This window comes from Cynoglossus semilaevis, chromosome 10 (assembly GCF_000523025.1).
Source record: "Cynoglossus semilaevis isolate Cse_v1.0 chromosome 10, Cse_v1.0, whole genome shotgun sequence".
In the NCBI taxonomy this organism is placed as follows: Eukaryota; Metazoa; Chordata; class Actinopteri; order Pleuronectiformes; family Cynoglossidae; genus Cynoglossus; species Cynoglossus semilaevis.
In genome coordinates, this window is record NC_024316.1 from 5,567,195 (window position 1) to 5,588,826 (window position 21,632).

General features: G+C 37.7%; 2 protein-coding genes across 3 annotated transcripts in view; one reads left to right on the forward strand and one right to left on the reverse strand.

The window, feature by feature from the left end:
• The window catches only part of LOC103384739 (plexin-A1-like), a 97,580-nt gene extending 76,934 nt beyond the window's left edge, over positions 1-20,646 (forward strand). The window contains 11 exon segments of the mRNA XM_025059117.1: positions 146-353; positions 569-635; positions 3,104-3,250; positions 3,964-4,123; positions 4,217-4,320; positions 4,406-4,502; positions 6,928-7,118; positions 7,994-8,163; positions 9,292-9,504; positions 13,061-13,211; positions 14,535-20,646. Coding sequence (XP_024914885.1) covers positions 146-353; positions 569-635; positions 3,104-3,250; positions 3,964-4,123; positions 4,217-4,320; positions 4,406-4,502; positions 6,928-7,118; positions 7,994-8,163; positions 9,292-9,504; positions 13,061-13,211; positions 14,535-14,630 — 1,604 coding nt within the window. The 3' untranslated portion in view covers positions 14,631-20,646.
• The window catches only part of snphb (syntaphilin b), a 1,167,912-nt gene that overhangs the window by 638,457 nt on the left and 507,823 nt on the right, over positions 1-21,632 (reverse strand). The gene's annotated exons all lie outside the window — the stretch shown is intronic.

The window sequence follows — 21,632 nt, forward strand, 5'->3', positions numbered from 1 at the left end:
GAGGTAACTCTTTCATTTAATTTTTTACTCATTTTGCTTTTTAGTGGATGATTTTCTCACTTAATTTTTACATGTAAAATAATGAGGAGTTATAACAGCATTTGCCTTTTGGTTGTAATTATGTTAAAATGACTCCAGAAAGTGATTGTGAAATGTTTTTAGTCCATTTTATCATAGTTTCCATCTGTTTCCAGGTCTTTTTCAATGCGGGACAGAGGCAATGTGGCGTCTCTGATCATGACGGCCCTGCAGGGGGAGATGGAGTACGCCACCGGAGTCCTGAAGCAGCTGCTCTCCGACCTGATTGACCGAAACCTGGAGAGCAAAAACCATCCCAAACTGCTGCTCCGAAGGTGAAGGAGACGCACAGTAAACTCTCAAACATCCAGAACTTACAGTAACAATGAAATGATATAAACTTGAACAAATAAGAAAATATAACCACAGCGAAGCAAATATTTCATAAAAGCTTTACAAAATAAAAGGTTTACAATTTCATGAATGCTGTGCAGAGCTTTTTTTTATTTTTACAAGTTGTCTTTCTTTTTTCCCTCTCTTTCTTTCTCAGAACGGAATCTGTTGCAGAAAAAATGCTGACCAACTGGTTCACATTTCTCCTGTACAAGTTTCTTAAGGTAGGTCTGTCAACTTTTGCTCTGTTTGCAAATCAGTATGAATTAAATATCTTACCTGATACAATTCACTTACATGACATTAACACTTTATTTGGAGCTCGAAAATTAGACAAAAAAAATACTCAGGACAAAAATGCAGACAGAAATCACTATTGTTAAGTAGACTAAAAAAAAGTTAGAAAACTATTAAAACAAATTTAGTCCAGAACGGTTTGCCAAAATGTTATTTAAGTCCATGACTGAAATGAGACTGGTGTAAGATAAGACTTAAGATGGTTAGCTTAATGTTTGTCAAAATAGAAGCAATATAATAGTTAGACTAATAGTTAGAAAGAAAATATGTAAGATCTAAACTAAGTGGAAAAAGGTACATGTTAGCCCAGAAAGGCCCAGAAAGACCTATATATATAGCTATTTAGCCGGAAATACTTGAGTGATTGTTAAAAGGTAGCTATACCTACAGCTAGCAAAAAACTGAAAAAGTAGCCTTAATGATTAAGCCAAGAAATAGTCTAAAATAGCAACAATATCAATGAATAAGAAAGACTTATTAAGACAAATGGTTTGTCATAGCATTTAGCATTGTGCGGCTATAGACAAAGGTTGTTCCAGTTAGCTTGAAGATGGCTATATTTAATGTCTATGCCCTGGGAATGATCAATGACATTATTTCACATAACCATTATAAGTGCATTATAAAAGTAAGGTCTATTTACTGCATTCATTTCTTTTTTTGTTTTCTGTTTTATTGGCCATTGTTGCTAAGTCTCTGTTAGCTTTAGACTCGTTTGTTGTTCTCCATATTCCGCCGGTGTTCCTCTGACGTCTGACTGTCATCAGCGTCATTACTGCTCTCATTATTCTGTAGTCAGTCTTCCCTCTGCTTGAGAGACGTCTTCATTGTAAGAGGATGTGATCTGTTGCCACTCTGTGTCCCTTCATCCCTGTGTCCTTGTTTTTCTTCTCCTGTTACTTTATCAGACAGGAATAAAGTCACAGTAGACTCATTAAACCACAATAGGCAATTAGTGATGATAAAACCTGATGCTGTCCCCGCACGACTTTACAATCCTAATCACATTATGAGCACTAAATGATGATTATTATAGCCACATACCATTACAATGCAAATTATCACAATCTCATTTTGTGGCATGTTAAAAATTTAAAACCTACATTTTGTTTGCATTAAAGTTCAGCTCTATCGTAATGTTGGTCCCTTAATTTCACGTTCCTGAAACAAAGATTCCACTAAATCTCATGCATGTCTCTGCAGAGCAGCAGCAATCACGATATTCTCAAAATTCCCACAGTTAAGGGAACAGTAATCAAAACTAAAGGCACATTTTTGCAAATGAACACATGGCAGCAAAGTGAGAAGATCTGGGAAAAAATCCCAGCAAGAGCACACAAGTGTGATGTACGCTCACTTAGTCCCGTTAGCAGCCTCCCACCCTAATTGATCCAGATGCTAACGAGATTCCAAAACATATGGATAAATGACGAGGAATGAGGGAGAAGGGGAGGAAAGAGAAAGGGTTCAGGGAAGTACAGAGATTAAACCTGACAAGAATTTAAGAGAAGAGGAAATGAGGTCAAAAATAAAGATGAAAGAGCAATCTACTGGGAAAAAGGGGGAAAAGACACGGGAGATCATTTAGGTCGGCTGGGAAAAAGGGGGAAGAAAAGACACGGGAGATCATTTAGGTCGTACAGAAGAAAGGTGGGTGAAGAGTACCAAGAACTTTTACTTTATTGAAAAAATGAAACAGAAAAAATAGTCTATTTGATATTCATTTGTATGCAACTAAATTTGGGGGAGAAAATTAAGTTTTCGAGAAGTGGTTAGATTATGTAGTACATCATATTTAAACAAAGCAATCAGGAATAAAATGTAAAAGTTTACTAGATTTGATTTAAAAAGTGCATTTAGCAAGTGCAAGGAATAAAGAGGGAAATAAAATGAAACACAGTTTGTGTAAAATTTCTTTTTTCCTCATCCAAAATCCAAACATTCTGCTCGATTACCAAACATTTAAAGTGATAAATTAAAATGTATTGTTTTATGTTGTATTGTGATTTAAGTAGTCTCTCAAAAAAGCTCCTCTTCCTTTTCTGAACTTTATTTCTTCAGGCAAATTTGTTTCATAATAGAGAGACTGTGACCACTGAATCACTGAACAGTTTACACAGAATAACAAGTTATTTTATTGGTTAATCTGTCCTTAAAGTTTGCAAAAATATTAGATCACTTATATGCAAAGCAGTTCTAAATAAATGCAAATTTTTGTAAAGGAACTGTTATAAATCTAATAATATCTGTTCTTTGTGAACCTGGCTCATAATTCCCAAGTAAATGTTTGGAAAATGTTTCTTCTCCTCTCAGAAGTCTTCAATTTGAAGCCTTTTCCCCAACATTTAATTGATCTCCCGGTAACTCGTCTTCTTGTCTCTGCCTCTCCAACCAGGAGTGTGCCGGGGAGCCTCTGTTCATGCTTTACTGTGCCATCAAGCAGCAGATGGAGAAGGGACCCATCGACGCCATCACGGGAGAAGCTCGTTACTCCCTGAGTGAGGACAAGCTCATCAGGCAGCAGATTGACTACAAAACCCTGGTCAGTAAACTTGCTGCATCTCGACGGCTTGTGTCCTTCTGTTTTCATCTGAATCACGGCGCAAGCTGTGAAGTTTTCATGACATTTGACTGTGATGAGAATCATAGGGGAAAAAAACTCTTCTTCCTCGATGGATATCCAGAGATAGGAACTATCATTCAGGATGAATTAAAGACTTCGTGATAAGTGATTTTTAGAAAGAGGTTAATTATGATGCTTGTCACACGGTCTTGTCTAAACAAAACACAGTACTTCATGGAGCAGTTCTAGTTGGAGCCCAGGTGTTGGTCTTATTGATTTCTAATCTTGAAAAACTCTAAACAGATCACTTTGTCTAAAGTACATTTTAAAGCTTTAGAAAAATGATTTACTTGGCAGTACGTTTGCAGTCTTCCTGCCAAGTCCAAGCCTCCTGCTTCCCATTTCCTGCTACTTTTGAATCCTAAAGTTTGAGGAATGCATATCCAATATGATGTCGTTTATGAGCCAAAGAATTGCTGAGTGAGTTCAAATTTACTCGAAAATATAGTTACATCACACCGTAGGAGCAGGACTCCATTGTAAGTTGAGGACCCTGTGTATTGAAACTTACTGGTCAGTCCTGGAACTGCAACTTGTCATTTCTGTCTCTGCATAAAATGTCATAGATTCTATTCTTTTTTTTCTCACAGCTGACCCCCTCTGCTTTGTCTCCCTTGTCTTTTCTCTGTCAGACTCTTCACTGTGTAAATCCAGAGAATGAGAATTCCTCAGAGGTGACGGTCAAGTGCCTCAACTGTGACACCATCACCCAGGTCAAAGAGAAGCTACTGGATGCTGTGTATAAGGGCAGCCCTTATTCACAAAGGTCCAAGGCTTCTGACATGGACCTGGGTAAGACACACAGTCTGGACAGAGAAGTCCCACACACACATTAATCGCTGTTTCATTTCTTCCTCTGAACCCTCTGTTTCCTGTCTTCTGAAGAATGGCGTCAAGGTCGAATGGCCAGAATCATTCTTCAGGACGAAGATGTCACCACCAAGATCGACAACGACTGGAAAAGACTCAACACGTTGGCTCACTATCAGGTACAGAAGCTCTGAAGACCATCGGCAAACTGCACATGCCGGACAAATGAGTGGATTTTCACTCTGTATTCATTTGTGATTACAGGTGACCGACGGCTCCGTCATCGCCCTGGTGCCAAAACAGAACTCTGCCTACAACATCTCCAACTCCTCCACCTTCACCAAGAGCCTCAGCCGATACGGTATACAACTCTTAGTCCCGCTTAAACCACATCCAAATGAAAATAATGTATATCTCCCTACCTACTTCACACTTCTTATATTCTTTTACTGTTTTACTGTTAGGGTCGTGATTTTCCTCAGTTCACTACTTTTTCTTCTCACTCTGAATGAATGGCAATCCTTTTTATCCGCTGCTATCAGCACAGGCCGAGGCTATTCCACAGCTATTTCCAAGCAGTACGTAAATGACAGGGATTAAAGTGGATGCCTCGATTCCCAACTGACAGAAAAAGAGAGGGGGAGAGAAAGACAGGGGGTGAGGGATGATACACCACAGTCAGATAAACAGACAGACAGAGGCACCTGCATTAATTCCGTACACTTTGGCAGAAAATTAGACAGCATAGAAGATAAATGGCTAGCAAGTTAAAAAAAAAAGTGATACTAAGGAGGTGATATTTTGCAATAAAAGATGTATTTTATGACAAATATTAAAACATTAGCTATTAAGGCTTTTTATAATGAGATTTGTTTTTGTTCGTTGTATAGATCTTAACTATATTTCCTGTGTCTAAAGCCTTTTCTGGATTAGCCATCCAGAAAAGTTTTATTTGCCACATCTAATCATAATGATTGGCTTTCGTCCAGGCCGGCGCTGGAACACAATCTGCCCACTGATCTATTGTATATATGCACAGAGGCAAATAAAACTGGGAAAGCAGATGTTTTGCACTGATAACAAAATATAATTCTGTGTATTACAACTACTGCAATTCAAATGTGACCTTAGTCGTAGTTGAGACAGATAGTCACACAAAAAACAGTCACAGTTCTGTGACTGTTTTTTTATGCAGTCTAATTTCAACATACCTAAATTGGTCATTTTTTCAGCTATGAATTATGGGCCTGTAGTGGTTCACATCTGGTGTCCAAAATGTGCCAAAACAAAGTTAAATCAATTCTGGTCCACAGAAGCTTGTCTGGTCCAACACATGGCCAAAAGATTGTGGCCCATATTCTGCAAGCAGATGTGATCACAGGCGCTTTAGGTTTTGTCTGGCTTTTGTCTGTGTTTCACAGATTTTATCTGGAATTTGGTAAAAGAAATTGGTTGGCCATAGAATGGGCTGGATTACTTTTTTCAGAGTCAGGATTCATCATAGCAGTAGAAAATGAATTCATAACTGACACTTAAAGAATAACTTACATTCAGTTTAACAATATTGCAATAGTGCTAAAGTTAGCTTAAAATTGTAAGAAACAATATAGATTCTAAATCACCAATAAACAATACCTTAGTTAGATTACAATATAGTACACGAGCTAAAAGAAAACGTCCATTCTATCCAAAAAAGGAAATTACTATAATAAGTTAAACTCAAATCAAACAAAAACAAGTTCGAGTCCACCAGCTGCCAAGTTACCACTGAGGCGCTCTGAGCACTGCACTGTCCCCACACACTGCTCCCCGGGCGCTTAAAGCTGCTCACTGGTCACTTTGGTGATGGGTTAAAAACAGAGGTCACATTTGGTTGTGTGCTGTGTCACAATGATGAGTAGTTCACTTTCACTTTCACCTTCTTTAATCTTCCTTAGAAAAAAGGCTGAACAAGCTACAACATGGAAAAATAAGCTACAAGAAAACAAATAATTCTAATATAAATATATGCTTTCCGAATATGAATTGAACATCACAGCCAGATGCAAACGCTGGATAAAGGACAGTGCTTTCATTTAAAAATGATTTCTCTCACTGTTGCAAAATCAGAAAACGCTCATTAGAAAAGAAACAAACAAAAAAAAAGCAGAATCTTCACTGGTGCTGCACCATCCAGCCCTTTTTAGTTAGACGCTGTAATTCAGCCACACAGTCAGTGACAGGTTTGAAATCAGACCCAGTCAGCACCTCAGCGACGGGAGCAACAACAACACAAGACATCATTACACTCAGCCTTGTTCACTTTTCAATTCTGTGTTCTCCCATTACTCTGTTTTCCCTTGATATTTTGCCTTTGTGTCCATTCAGCATCCGCCCCTCTTCTACCCTTTATTCCTACCACATCCACTCTCTTCACTCTTCTTTATGCATCCTTTCAGCAAATACAAAAGAGGCTCCATCCTCCCTCAGAATCTCTCTTTTATCTCTCTCCATTCCATTCCTATTTTTCCCAAGAGCAACAGCTGCTCAACAGATAGTCATCTCCTGCCATGGTCACCCCCTCGCTTCTAAATTTAATGGACAAAGATATGCATCTTCACTCTAATCAACTTTGACACCCACACCATCAATAATAAAAGTGACAGAGATAATTAAAGGACTTGCGGGGGAGAGATATTAAAATGTATATTTTAGTATGATCAAAAAGAAAAATTTTGCATTTACTGAGTCATTTTCACAGACACCACGCTCACATTATCTCTCCGTCTTTGTTTGTCTGCATTTAGAGAGTATGCTGAGGACGGCCAGCAGTCCAGACAGCCTACGATCACGAACACCAATGATCACCCCTGACCTGGAGAGTGGGACCAAGTTGTGGCATTTGGTAAAGAACCACGATCACTCAGACCAGAGGGAGGGCGACCGGGGCAGCAAGATGGTGTCAGAAATTTACCTGACCAGACTTCTTGCTACAAAGGTAACTATAAATACTACACAATGGTTGTTTGTCTGTATATACTGTACAAGTGACAGATAATGAATTGATAATGCATGGATGGAATCCACTCTTGAGGTGAGCTGGCCATGGTGCTGAATTTACCGAAACATTGTTGATTATTCATTTTATTGGGCCTGGCCATGCCATAAGCAGGCAGTATAATAGTCTCAAACGAGGCTAAAGCGAGACAAAACATAATAACCAACTCATTGTTTAATTTTCCAACATTATTACCATAGCATTATTACTCAGCTGTGACATACAAATGTGTGCGTATAGCTTGGTTGTTTTCCAATTAAGCATTTAACGGAATATGTAAAAATAATAGGAAGGTCATATTATAAGTAGTAAATTTGTTTAATTCAAACTGAATGACTGCTCTTGAAACGTAAGAGGTTTATTTGAGGAGATAAAAAGGACAGGGAGCAGAATAATCAAACTGCTGCTGGAAGAAGAGAGCTTAGACTTTTAAAGCAATGAAAAAAAAAACCCTCTTAATAATGTATTTAGCCTCAGGTGTTATTTATGGACTTTTTGTGGAGCGATTTATACATAAAACCTTACCTGACCAATACTATGCTTAATATAACTAAAAATTACTTTACTCTAGATAACAATAACACACACAGCAGTAATATATTGAAAAATGAAGCCAGTTCCAAGCCTACACTTAGCAAATAGAACAACATGTGGTTGAAAAGTAGTTTAAAAAAATGGAACCAAGACAGATTTATCTAAAGACCTTGTAATTGCCATGCTATGTCATCTCTATTACCTGTTTATGAAACCGACTCGCAGACATGACGTAGACTGTTGTCAATCTGTTTAGACAATTTCCTCATTTTCCTACACAGGGTACGTTACAGAAGTTTGTGGACGACCTATTTGAGACCATCTTTAGCACCGCCCACAGAGGCAGTGCACTGCCCCTGGCCATCAAGTACATGTTCGACTTCCTGGACGAGCAGGCGGACAAACACTCCATCAATGACTACGATGTTCGACACACCTGGAAGAGCAACTGGTAAGTTTCCACCAGTTAAACATTATCGTAAAAGTCTGATGTCATATAATCTGTTAGGGTCCGTCTTATTTTTTTTTTGTAAGTCAGCACATCATCAATAATGTTTTCTGGGTCCATTTTCTCAGATGTGATGATTTGTTTCTTTTCTGTGTCCTGAGTAAATTGATTAAATATCACATGAGACGTCTCACATAACTGGTTAATTGGTTTGGGACTGTGGTTCAGACAAAACAAGCAATTTCATGACAACACCTTGGGCTTTAGGAAATGGTGATTGACATTTTTCATTATTTCCTGTCGGATTCTCTTTACAGCCCTGTACTGAACACAAAAGCACAGATTGTGCAGCAGGAAAAAAAAAATCATTTATAAAGTTGTACTTAGTTTAACAGTTTTGTAATAAATATTTGGCTGGAAGTTTTCAGAGCCAGACAACTTTTGTGGCCCACAGTGGCTGCTGTGAATGCTATACACTAAAATAACAGTTTTATTACCGCAAGCTTAAGAATTAATGTTCTGTAGTAGGAATAAGTGGGTGAGGAGGTTTTAACTGCCCTTGTTAATGTGTATATTAATTAACAGGATGTGGAGATAAAGTAAGTGTTGTGCAAACCATCTGCCACTGAAATGGCTGGTATTTAAATATCATTATAACTACTAAACGACAATTAAATCTAAGTCATTAAACTAATATAGCATCAAAAATGAAAAAAAATCTCTTTTTTAAATGTGTCGCTAGTTTTCTTCAGTTAATAATAAAAATAATAAATCTGTGCCATGTCACAGAGAGTCAAGTCAAAGCTTTATTTTCAAATGTATTTTTAACCTTTATTAAATTACTACCGTTAGTAAATGATTGTTAGTAAATGATTATATTACTCAGACCACATTATCTCTGAGCATAATCTCAGTTTATGTGACAAATCCTTTTAAATTGACTTTTGAAAACTAGGGAGGAAAAAGCTGATTTTCAGGGTCAGAGTGAGGCCTAACCTAACTAACATTTTCACGTCAGTGTTGAGGGACGTACAAATAGAATTAATTTAGAACAAACTGGTAGAATGTAGTCAGACTCTTGATGATATAATAAAAACAACAAAAGTCATCCTTTTTTGCACTCTCTTCCAGTCTTCCTCTACGATTCTGGGTCAACGTGATCAAGAACCCTCAGTTTGTATTTGACATTCAGAAGAACAGCATCACAGATGCCTGTCTGTCGGTGGTGGCTCAGACCTTCATGGACTCCTGTTCCACGTCAGAACACAAACTAGGAAAAGACTCACCATCCAATAAGCTTCTCTACGCTAAAGACATTCCTAACTACAAGAACTGGGTGGAGAGGTGAGTCAAAGATCAGCAGTCGTGGACAAAACAGTAACTTACAGTATGTTATGTATTACACTTTTAGTGAGTGAATATTCAACTCACTCATTCTATTCAACTCACTGAAAAATTCAGTCTGTGGAATGAACCAAACTACTACAGAGCTAAATTAACTTTTTACACAAAAGATGAGGTTATCCAATCAATCACACAATCACATGCCGTATTAGAACCACTCATCTGTGCTAACGTTGCATCTGATTGGTGTAATACATGCACAGTAATGTCAGTGACATTTTTGGGTGACCTTATCAGTTCTGGTGATCTTTCCAGCAAGTTGAACATAATTAGGTAAATAAACAGAGGTGGAAAAAACCTGGACTTTTTTTAGATATTTATCAGCTTTAAACTCTGTTTTATAAGTTGTGCTCCATCAACATTTTTCCTCCTGTAGTCCCACAGTCTTCTTCCGTTCTCCTTCCTTCTGGTACCTGATTCATTAACATTTGTATTTGCAGTTTTTTTTCACAGTGTATAATGATTCTATGTATTCCCAACACAATTTGCTTACAGGGTCAGAAACACCAACTCGCCTCAGGGAATAAATACATGTAGAACAAGTGTTAACCTAAAAAGTAACAGATCCAGAATGCATCCACTTCTGCCACAGCACTCTCACACCAGCTGTACAAAACAACACCCCTGAATACGGTGTACACTAGAGCCTAAGGCTGGCAGGGAACATTTGGAGTCAGTGTAATCTTTAGATTCATAGGTGAAGGTTAATTGGTTGCAGTCAGACTGTGCTGATCTCATGTCTTTTAACCCACTCTCAACCTCTGCTCACCCTGCTACAAAATACCTTTAGAAAAATATCAAAACCTGCAGAAAAGCTGAAGGTGCCGCTCAATACTGTGATTTCTTCCTAATATACTGCATTATTCACTGCTGGCCTCACATTACTGGTATATTTGCTCTTCTGCTGAAGCCAACAACATGTCGTCGATAATGTCAAGTTTGTTGTTGCTTGGACAAAATGAGAGGAAGGAAGTCGATATCCAGTCAAACTGGGGCTTATTCTTCAGCAAAAGAGTCAAGTTTGAAATAATGGTTCAGGCCCATACATATTCAAAGACCTAGTGCGCCACCTATCAGAATCACACAAAAATGCTATCTCTTTCGTCTAAATATCCTTTGTGTGTTATTGGTCTGGTTCCTTTCAAAGTCAGTGAGCACCACATTCTTCTCTTTCAGGCAATGTAGCATTTAGTGAGTGAGCAACATTATTATAAGCTCTTCTAGAACCCTCAAACATCATTTATGTAATTTTTAATGATGTTTTGGATTGATCTGAAAATGAAACAAAATTCTTGCTTGCTAACAACATACTAACTTGTGACCTTTCGAACGCAAGTTAAGAAATATTGAAAGTTCACACTGTCGGATCCTACTCTAACAACAATCTGGACTGAACTATAACCATGTGTCAACATATAGTATATACATATACAGTATATGTGTTTGGACTTTAATCAGAAATGACAGCCTTTGTCTACAGTAGGACAAAAGAGGGGAAATGTAGAGTTTATCTGATGTTGTTTGTAATGGAGGTTCTCACTGTGAAATTATTATTTACTGTGTATCGCCCACTGCGTCCACCAACTCAAAACAACATGGAAAATAGTGAAAATGCAGCTGAAGCCAAATCCTTCATTTAATGGCAAATAATGGAAATGCTGTCGGCATCTCCTTTTCATCAGCCACACCATGGGATACAATTCAATGGTAAATTGATTTGTTTTCTATTTGTGTTTTCAGAGCTGCTACTGAGTCTCACATATTATTTTTGTGAGTCTCAAAACAGGAAATGTTATAACGTCATACAATCAAAGCTATAGTAGTTTAAGCTCTTCTTTCTAAACACGTGCACAGTACGAATCCAAACATCAGGTGAATAAAATACATAACAGAATAGCATCTCTTTTGTCTGAAGTATACATTTTTGACATGCTGTTTATCAAAATAGTCTTGCATTTTTCTCGTTCATACTGAAATGATTGTCTGGAGCCTGGTGTACTCCTTTCATCCATAGCAGATGAATTGTTTCTACATAAGAAAATGCAGCAGCAAACAGTACAAAATTCACAGGGAGCCGTCTGAAGAGCTTGCAGTAATTACATGAATAAATGTTGTGGATGTCTTGGACCACGAGGAAACTGTGACATTTAAAAGAAAATTTAAAAACAAAGTAGTGATGAACACTGAATATAACTATTCATCAATTCTCCCTGGTTCCTGGATGTCAGGTCTGCTGCAGGGTGTCTTTTGTCAATGAATAGAGGTTTTAATAGAAGTCTATCTTTGATTGAAAGTAAAAACTAATTTTTAGCTTTTTCTTACTCTGCGTCTGAAGCCTAGCTATTGAGTACATTTTTACACTTTCTTTTTTTTACTTAGTCTTTCTCTATTTGTTCTTTTTTCTTTCAGACAGAATAAACTAAGTTAAAAAAAGTATGAAAGTTAAACAAAAGTGTGCCTAAGGCCACATGCGACTAATACCAAGTGATGATGAGTGATGAACTTATGTAGATACAGAGTTAACTATCTAGTAAGTGGTAGAGAAGTACAGAGAATGTCACAAGAAGCAGAACTGTCTTTGTTCGTTTGTTAAAGATTTTCTTCGTGGTCCTCTAATAGCTGCCCAAGGTTTACATCCTGCTCACTAGCCACCTTTTTTAGCCCCTGTTTTTTTCTTTTCCTACTGTGTGTGATTTGGTTTAGTCAGCAGGTGTAAAAGAGCTGTCATCTCCATGTCAACGTTGTGCTGAGAGGTTGTTAGCAAGAAGGACAATTTTATATTTTGCTTTTAAGGCAGTATGATTACCAATACTTTGCTGGCAGTAAATGAAAAAAAAGTCATATTCCAAGATGTGGTGATAACTGGACTTGGAATCATTAAAAAATCGTGACAATGTTGTCGCCACCTCCACTTCTCTCCACCTTCACACAACTGTATGTAAGTGAGTAAGTAAACCAGGACTGCCACGACAGTATCTGAGGAAGGTGCAGGACATAGAAACAGTTTGATATGTGAGCTCTGAGTGACAGATGGGTTCAGCAAAGGGTTGGGGTTACACATGTAGGCATATATATATATATATATATATATATATATGCTGTATAGGCCCTTAGTACTTATTCTAGGAGAGTTGATAAATGAAAGTGTACATGGCTCAGATATGATAGTGAATATATAGGACAAGGGTGTTAGAAATAAAGCTGTCAGGCAGGTGAAAGAGGGACGGAGAAAAGACAAGATTCATGGGCGGCAGGAATAGGGTGAGGTGCAGACAAATGTTCCCCCTCACTGAACCTCAGAAGAGTAGTACTGCTAGTTGTTAAGCTATGGAAATATTAGTCATTTTTAAATGTGCAATATATAAACCTGACCAGTATCAGTTCATTTTAGTCTAACTTGGTCCAGAAGGAGGCGCTCATCATGTTCTGTATTTAACAGTCAACAGTCAGGAGTATCTCCCAGATGTGTTGAAGAATTCCTTCCCTTCTCTTCTAGGTATTACTCCGATATCTCTCGCATGCCAGCCATCAGTGACCAGGACATGAGTGCCTACCTAGCAGAGCAGTCCCGCCTGCACCTCAGCCAGTTCAACAGCATGTCTGCACTGCACGAGATCTACTCTTACATCGTCAAATACAAGGACGAGGTGGGTTTTCTCACCCCAACAACCCCACCCTAACTACCACCACCACCCCAACCCCCCACCCCCTGTTTCCTCTATTTACCTTGACTAATACCATGAGGTCATTTTAATTCAATTATAGTGATAACCATTTCACATCAGTGCTGCCTGGAAGGTGTTATCACCATTAGGATGCACATTAAGGCATGAGCTCAGCACATTATGGACCTAATGGAGCCTCATTGGGTCGGTGCAATTTTCCTTTGTTTTTTTTTTTTTCTTGTCCATAGACCTTCAGTACTGTATGCCACAGCTGCTGCCAGCTGATTAAATATTGAGTTTTGTTTATACATTAGATGTATGGTTGATTGGATTACAAAAAAACTAAACTAAAATAATTAGCTTCATGGTAATATTAAAAACAGATCAATTCCATTCTTATTGGTATGACTTGGCTATAATAATATTGTTATTAGATCTGCTGATGTTGTTAGTCAATGGTTTGCAATTAATTATCATATTAATTCATTATTAATTATCTTAATAATTATCATATATATATACATACATATATACACATACGCATGGACAGATAAATATAAGTCGATGGTTTGATGGATGAACGGACAGACAGGCAGATAGATAGATAGTCGGCAGCTGCAGCCTCCGTTTCTCTCCCCTCCTCCACTGTCCTCGTCCATGGCTGCAGTATTACAGTATTTCAGTATTACAGTGGTTACAGTGGCTTGTTGCAGGTGTCTTCATTCAAACCAAATGCTCCCCTTCATTACAGCCTATTATCCAGATGTAGGCAGCTGCACAGTCCCCGCTGCCTCCAATATGTGCCTTGACCTTGCATACACACATACTGTACGCAGGTTGATGCTCACACACACACACACACACACATACTCACACATACAAATATGGGGGAATGCACTCATAAACAGATAAACACGCGTTCTTGCACATCCCCTCCATATAGTATCCTGTTTTAGCTGCGTATTGTTTGACGTTTGCACAGTACACTGCTGCATTAGCTATAATTTTTGGAAGGAATAGTTACTATCGCCTGTAATGTTTTAGGTCCAGTATGAGTCAGAACATAGAAATAGATGGAAAACATTTTTCTCCAGTTAAACACTTGCCACTGAATCCATCATCAAACAGTCATTGGTGATTTTCTTTCTTTCTCCATTCTTTGTCTAAGAATGGGTAAAGCTTTTGCAGCACAAACAAACTGAGCCAAATTGTAGATATGGCTCAGTTAAGAGCTTAATGATCTTAAGCATACACTTAAGATCATTAAGCGTATGCTTAATGATCTTTCTCCACATTTATTTGCAGATTCTTTCAGCGTTACAGAAGGACGAACAGTCACGCAGACAGCGGCTACGCGGCAAGCTAGAGCAGGTCATTGACACAATGGCTCTGGCTAGCTGAGGACCAGTCGAGCCCACGGCTGGCAGGAGAACGGCCTCAAACCTTTTGATGCCAGTGACATTTTTGACCTTTGACATTTGTAGTCTGTTGTCATCACTCACACAAACAAGTCCCAACAGCAGAGGAAAAGACACAGACATCAAGCAGCAGCAGCAGCACACTGAAGAGTCTGGATATAAAATCCCGGTGTTTGGGTTGTTATTTTGTTTTTGTTTTTTTGCTTTTTATTATTCGTCCTGAGCCACCAAACCTGCCGTGAACAACCAAAACAATCAATCAGCCTCAGCAGACATGGACCTCAGCTCAGGAGAGAGGCTGTTCTTATCAAAGCCCTCATCACATTGAGAATCCAGACCATGGCTCCATTCAGGACTGGCACATGTACAGTGGTGATGAGAAACTCCATGATGATGAAGGTCATCAGCTGGCAGCCTTCCAAAGCCAAGTCTACAGATCCACATTGAAGCCTATAAAAGTCCAGGATCGTTACCTTGATACTTGATCCCATTCTCGGTTCTCTTGCCTTCTTTCTTCTAAGTCAGCGGGAGCATCAGCCATGGATCTGGAGAGATTTTATTTGTTGCTTGAAGAGATTTTGCAGATTGGATGCTTGGCAACAAAGACTGCTGCGGCAATCGCAAGCAACCACAAGGAAGTACTTTTACAGGGAAATTCCTTCTCAAATACTTACTCTCCAACTTCACTTTACTCTTACAAAGGTCACTTCCTCTTTCACCACTTGGCTTTTGATTTATGATTGCATTCTCTTGCCTCCTTCAACTGCCTACTCTCCTCCGTGCTGTGCCACTTGTGTTACTGCTGAATTTGCACAACAAAGTTAAATCAAAAGAGAAGAGGATATATGAATATATATATATAAATATATAAATAAGAACTTTTTGGTTTTTAAAACAACTGAGATGATTGTTTTGTTTGATTTTTTTTTTTTTTTTTGTCAAATGTACAAAAGATACTTTTTTCGAGATGATTTGATATCTCCTAGATGAATAATTCTGAAAACGAGAGGAAAAAGTAATCGTCCCGTGCCATGTTTCCTTGAATGTCGTTTAGTGCAAAGACTCTTTTTGTCGGATGAAATGTACTATTTTAAAAATGTCTTGCTTAAAGACTTGAAGCAAGAGTTTGAAAAAAAAAATAGATGAATGTTCTTGAAAACATAGAACACAGGTTAGTAAGAACAGAACAGATCTGGAACCCGTTCTGCCTGTAAGCCAAACCACCCTGCAGTGCTTTTGTGTTTGTTTAGGATAAACCAAATACATCAGACTTTCAGTAGGTGAAACTCTCTGGTAGGGGACTACATGTAAAGTTGTTAGACAGTCGAATCTAAGTTTACCCTTGGCCCACTCTGCCCTGCTGATCATTGATATCGTTTCATGGACTTCTGCTCTTGTCTTCAAACACTTTACTAAGATATTCCTGCCAAAATTAAGGCTTGTTATGTTAATAATGGGAAGACGGTGAAAACTATGTAATTTAATTTTGGCTTGTCTATTTTCTCCTAGTCCTCAGTGAATACTTTAAAAGCTTAAGGCTCCATTTTTGAAAATGTGAATGTGTTTTATGAAGCGCTAATGAAATGTAGCTTGACTCATGTGAGTGTCTTTGTCCTAGCTGAAGGAGTCCTTTCTCAGTTCCGTGGTTTTACAGGGGCAAAGGGGTTAAGGAGGCCTGCTTCGGCACACCGACCTCTGAGTGCTTTGGGAAACCTACATACGTGAACAAGACATTCCTTTCTCTTCTAAATGTAAAAATGGTCAAAGACTGATGCAGGGAGCTGACGGACAGAATGCATTCAAACCAGGGTGAAGTCTATATTACAAATACAGTGTTATGTATTGACTCAGAAGCAGACCACACATATTTATATCTGTAACTTACTTTGACGTAAAAAGAGAAATTGAAACAGTGAAACTTTAAAGCAGTGGTTCTCAGGTGATGGGAAACTTATTTTAATGGAATCAGGAGGGACTATAAAATGCTGAGATAATATTTTGTGAAACATCCTGTTCATCATTATAGTCTAGTCTGCCATTCTCTCAACAACGTAAAATCAGATTTTTATTTATTTTTATTTTTTTAACACAATGTGGCTAAATTACACTTGGTATGCGTCACTTTCCCTCTCACATAGCCAAACTTTGCTAAGTCACTGTTTTTAACCTTTCCCTTCCTGTGCTTTGCTGCTACCTTAGCAACGATAGCAGAGACATCTCTTTGTCACTTTATAGCCAGCATAGTTGCTACTGAAAATGACAGATAAGTTATTTGAAAATTCAGCTCCTAACTACAAAATTGAAATTGTTGAAAGAAATGGCTGAAGGCATGTTGCTGTTGACGTTAGCATTGTTAAATCTTCGTCTCTGCTTGTCCACAGGCTGCAGCAATAACAGCAGAGTTGCTGTGATTGTTTTTCTGTTGAGAAAGATAAGAATTCCAACACAAAAATAAATTATAGAACAAGAGGGTTGGGATTTAAACTGGTTCACACTCTTGGTGGCACTGTTGTTAGCTGTTAGTTACATAGCTCTCTTATTAGCTTGCAATATGTAATAAGACTGTGACCGAGATAACTCTTATAAAACCTGACACTTAAAAAAAAAAGAAAATCACAGTCTACTACAATATGGAATCATTTTTGAGATAGCAGTCGTGTTATTTATTATTTTTCTGTTTTCCTTTTCAATGAAGCACAAAAGTCTAATTAACAAAATATATTGTTTTGTTTTCTAACAGAACTGAAAATATGGCCCAGAATGTAAATTGTGTTTCTAAATTATGATCTCCTGCATTCCTTTATTTGTTGAGTCAGAGGTACCACATGGTTCACACTGGTACTTTAAAAGACCTTTGCTTATATTTTTTCAGTCCTCAAAGGCAATAACATAAATACAATTTCAGTGAAGAATAGCTGTGTTTAAGTGAAGAAGTGGAGACAGCACAAGATTTTTCTGAAGCAGCCTTTCATGTTGCTGGCTGGTGTAGTGAACCCATTTTTGGTTCATATCCCACTATTTAAGAAACACTGCTTTAAAGGTGTATGGACATCATTTGCCAATCTTCCTCTTTTCCTGAGCTTCCATTGCATTTTTTTCTGTCAATGCTACTTTTGAAAAAGTTTCATTGTGTTCAACAGTGAAACTGCTACACAGAGACCTTAGAACCCAGGGAGTTCATAAAAGGTATGTTCTATCCCAAGTAGAATCGTATCAGTTTAACAAACATAATAAAAATCAGTTTAGACAAACTGACTTCTTCCCTCTAGACGATGGATTATTTTGTCTGCAGTAAATACTGCACAGTAAAATCCATCACAGTAAAGTAAACTCAGTCACACAGTTTAACAGTAATGGCTTTTAGCTGCTAAGCTAATATTTCAAACATTCGTCAGAAAAGATGTTCATTCTTATATATAATGATATTACATATCTCAGTACAAACATCTTAAAAAGCACATTTTCAAGGATGACATGATAATACGTTTTGTTCTCTACAAAGTAATAATATTTATGAAATCCAGTAATTGATATTTAAACAATTTAAACTTCCCTGTCACTGAGTTGTTCCTGGTGCTAACAACAGCATGAGTGCATTGCTTTCCACAGTTTTTACCATTTTTAAAACCCTTTAAAAATCCACTCCATATTTAAGCGTAGATCATTGAAGATGCTTTATTTTTCCATCTGAAGGACTAAAATGTACTGTATGTGCTTTCATACTTGAACCACTTCTACACAGGGTAAAAATAAACATGTACAGGTCACCAAAGCTTCTTCAGCCACATCAGGGGAAGCATCCTCTTGTCAAATGTTATTCATTTCATTTTCAGTTCTTCCACAAAATTGATTTTAGCGCTCTGTCTGAAAGGAGTCTCAAACCATGAAAGAAATCAAATATGTGAAGGTGTTTAATTACTGACTAATTCATAGATATTGTCTTCATATTGACGAGCGGATAAACTGGGACAGTGTTGCTTCCATGCACAGGCACTCGTCAACATATTTGGTTCAAATCAATCAGGTGCAGATGTGGACCACTTGAAGAACGGAAAAAATATTTTAAGAAAAAAAAGTTTTGCTTTGTTGATATCTTTGTAGATGGGGTTTAAAAAAGGAAGAAAAAAAGTTGAAGGCAGGAGAAAACCCTCTTGGTCTCTGATACTTTTGTTTCTTAGCGCTGCGTCTTGTTTGGTGCTTCATCACTTGTTGGGGTAGAAGATGAAAAGACTTGTGAGAGGCAGAAGAAACGCTTTGAAGGAGATGCTTCTGCTTCATTTTCTATTCTGTTGCATCTGTGCTATTCACTTTTTTCCAGATAGAAAGAGACAGTTAAAAAGAGAGAGAGAGAGAGAGAGAGAGAGAGAGAGAGAGAGATACAGTACATGGAGGGCAACATATGCAGAGCATCCCCCGGTGCCTTGTCAGCCTCCTCTCCATATGGATTATTTATTTTTATTCCATTAAGTACAATTTGAAGTAGGAGATCAAAAGGTCACACAGTCATCTGAATATGTAACTTTTGCTTTTATTGTAATGGTGTGGTGTCAGGGAAAATGTAACCTTAGCTTGGCATTAAATATGTAGGAACTTTACTGGTTGTAATTCTTAATTAAAGAATAAGGTTAGGTAATTTTATTTTACTAAAGGAGAACATTGGTTTATTTTAACATATATCTCTGTTGCTGAACTCTACCATTATAACATATCTCACTTAATAATAGGTCCAACCATCATGGTGAACTGAACTGGGTTTTCTGTACCCTGCCCATTGACAGCCGGGAATGGCTGTAGTTCATCTGCAATTCTGCAGAGGATTAAACGGTAAACAATGAATGAACCTCATTAAGAACCCCAGGACTGGCTAATATGGACTTAAAGTAGCAGAGAACTACTTTTTGTTTGTGCATTCATTTCAACTGAGTCAGACATGTACAATGTTTCCTTCTTAGCAGCATTTCATGTTGCATTATTCTGGGAATATAGTTTTGAGCATGATTACAGACACAGTCTAAAGGCTGGTATAGTGCCATCAGGTGGTGTCTGGTGGTCTTTTGTTTCCATGTTCTCCCTGTGGTGGAGGTTTGTTGGCCAACTGTCCAGTGTGTACTCCATCAATACACCAATGACTTCTGGGACAGGATTCTATTCCACTCACCAGCCGTCAACAGAAGATAATGACTAAGTCAATGAGTACTTTTAGACAACAGAGATTTGTGTTGAAATCAACCAGGTTCTTCTCATAGCCACAGGGTTAGAATACACATCATCATATGCTGTAGTTTTAGACTACCAAAAGATTGAGACTCAACTGAAGCTGTAAGCAGTGAAAAGACCATCAAAAGAAGAATTCAAACTTAATATTCTCATAGTAGCAAAAATATAAACATGTAAAACTGTTCCACATCAGCTATCCACGATGTGGGCCACAGAATTTTACATCCTGGACACCTGGCTATGGTTGGCCATGCAACCAACTTTGCCATGATTATTGATACAAAATGCTAGGCTAAGACAGCATGACACTCAGCACAGAGATAATGTTTGTACATTTTAACTTCTCTCTTCTACTTAAAAACGTCTTCATATTTATTTTGACAAACAACAAATGCATATAAAACACCAACATTCTATTTATCATTTCGGGTCATGCAAATCTCCAGCTTTTTTCCTTCTACTTTTAACTCCTCCACATCCTCACCTGCTGAGTTCACTTTGATTAAAGTACATTTCAGATGAGTATAGGACACAGAAAATACACACCCACAGATTAAGAGGTGGGAGATGGGGGGAGAAAAAAGAAAAAAAAACTTAGCAGAGTTTTAATACTTTGTGAATACTGATACCTTTTTAAGAGTTTCAGATGTGAAGCTGCTGTGACAGGTCCTGGCTGTTTCATGCCTGTGTAAATATTCTGCTCTTTCCTATTTCGCAGATTTATTACGTGTAAATAGACACTCATCAAGAAGAGATTAAACATGGGTTTTTTTTTTGCTAAATCGGGCTTCTGTGATCTGTATATTCCCTGTCCCTTCTCCTTCTACATCTACACAGAATGTGAAAAGTTGTCACATGTTTTCAGGTTTATCCCACTGCACATCACTGCACTTCGACTGCAAACATCATACTAAGCAAATGTACTCCTCGTTGTGAAAATGCAGAAAAACTATTTTTTTAATTACATTTTTTTACAACTGATGCTAATGTACACTAAACATTCATGTTCATTTTTAATCTGCATGTTAATTGTTTATTTTAAACATCAATACAGTGCTGTAGAATACCAATACTGATTCATGAAATGAAATATCATGATATATCGGCATACCAATATTATTTTACACTCCTATACTGCAGGCTTTCTGTTGTCGTGTTGTGTATTGTGGTCACAATATGAACACAGCGCCTCCTCTGGTCTGACAAAAACTATAAGTGCATTAGCACCATTAACAAGGGAGTCAGTACCAGGCTTTAAGGATCTCAGAAATGTGGCATTAAATGCTTTATTTTATCCTTAATTAATTACACACAATGTGCCTAATGTTAAAGAACATTAAAAGCATTAGAAAAAGAATAAAAACTAAGTGAATGCATAGAGAATATTTGTTTAAGGAATAAAAAAAGATTAGAAATCAGGAATAAAAAAAAATAGTTGTATCAAAGGAAGTAAGCACAGAGGACACTGATGGTGAATGTGTTACTTTTCTCTTGAAATCAAGGAGCTGTATTTACTGATATGATTGACCTGGGGTTCACTTAACCAACCGGAAAACCTTGGCAAAGGAGTGAAATAGATGAATATATATATATATATAAATAGATGCTCAACGATATCAGGCACATACAGTATATAGTCACACCAAAAAACACAGTCACAGTCAATCTGCTAATCATTAACACACTCCCACTGCCCATGATTGAAGCCGAACACTTGCCTTTTAACCCGAGTCAACTCTGCTCAGATTAGAAGAGGAAGAAATACTCT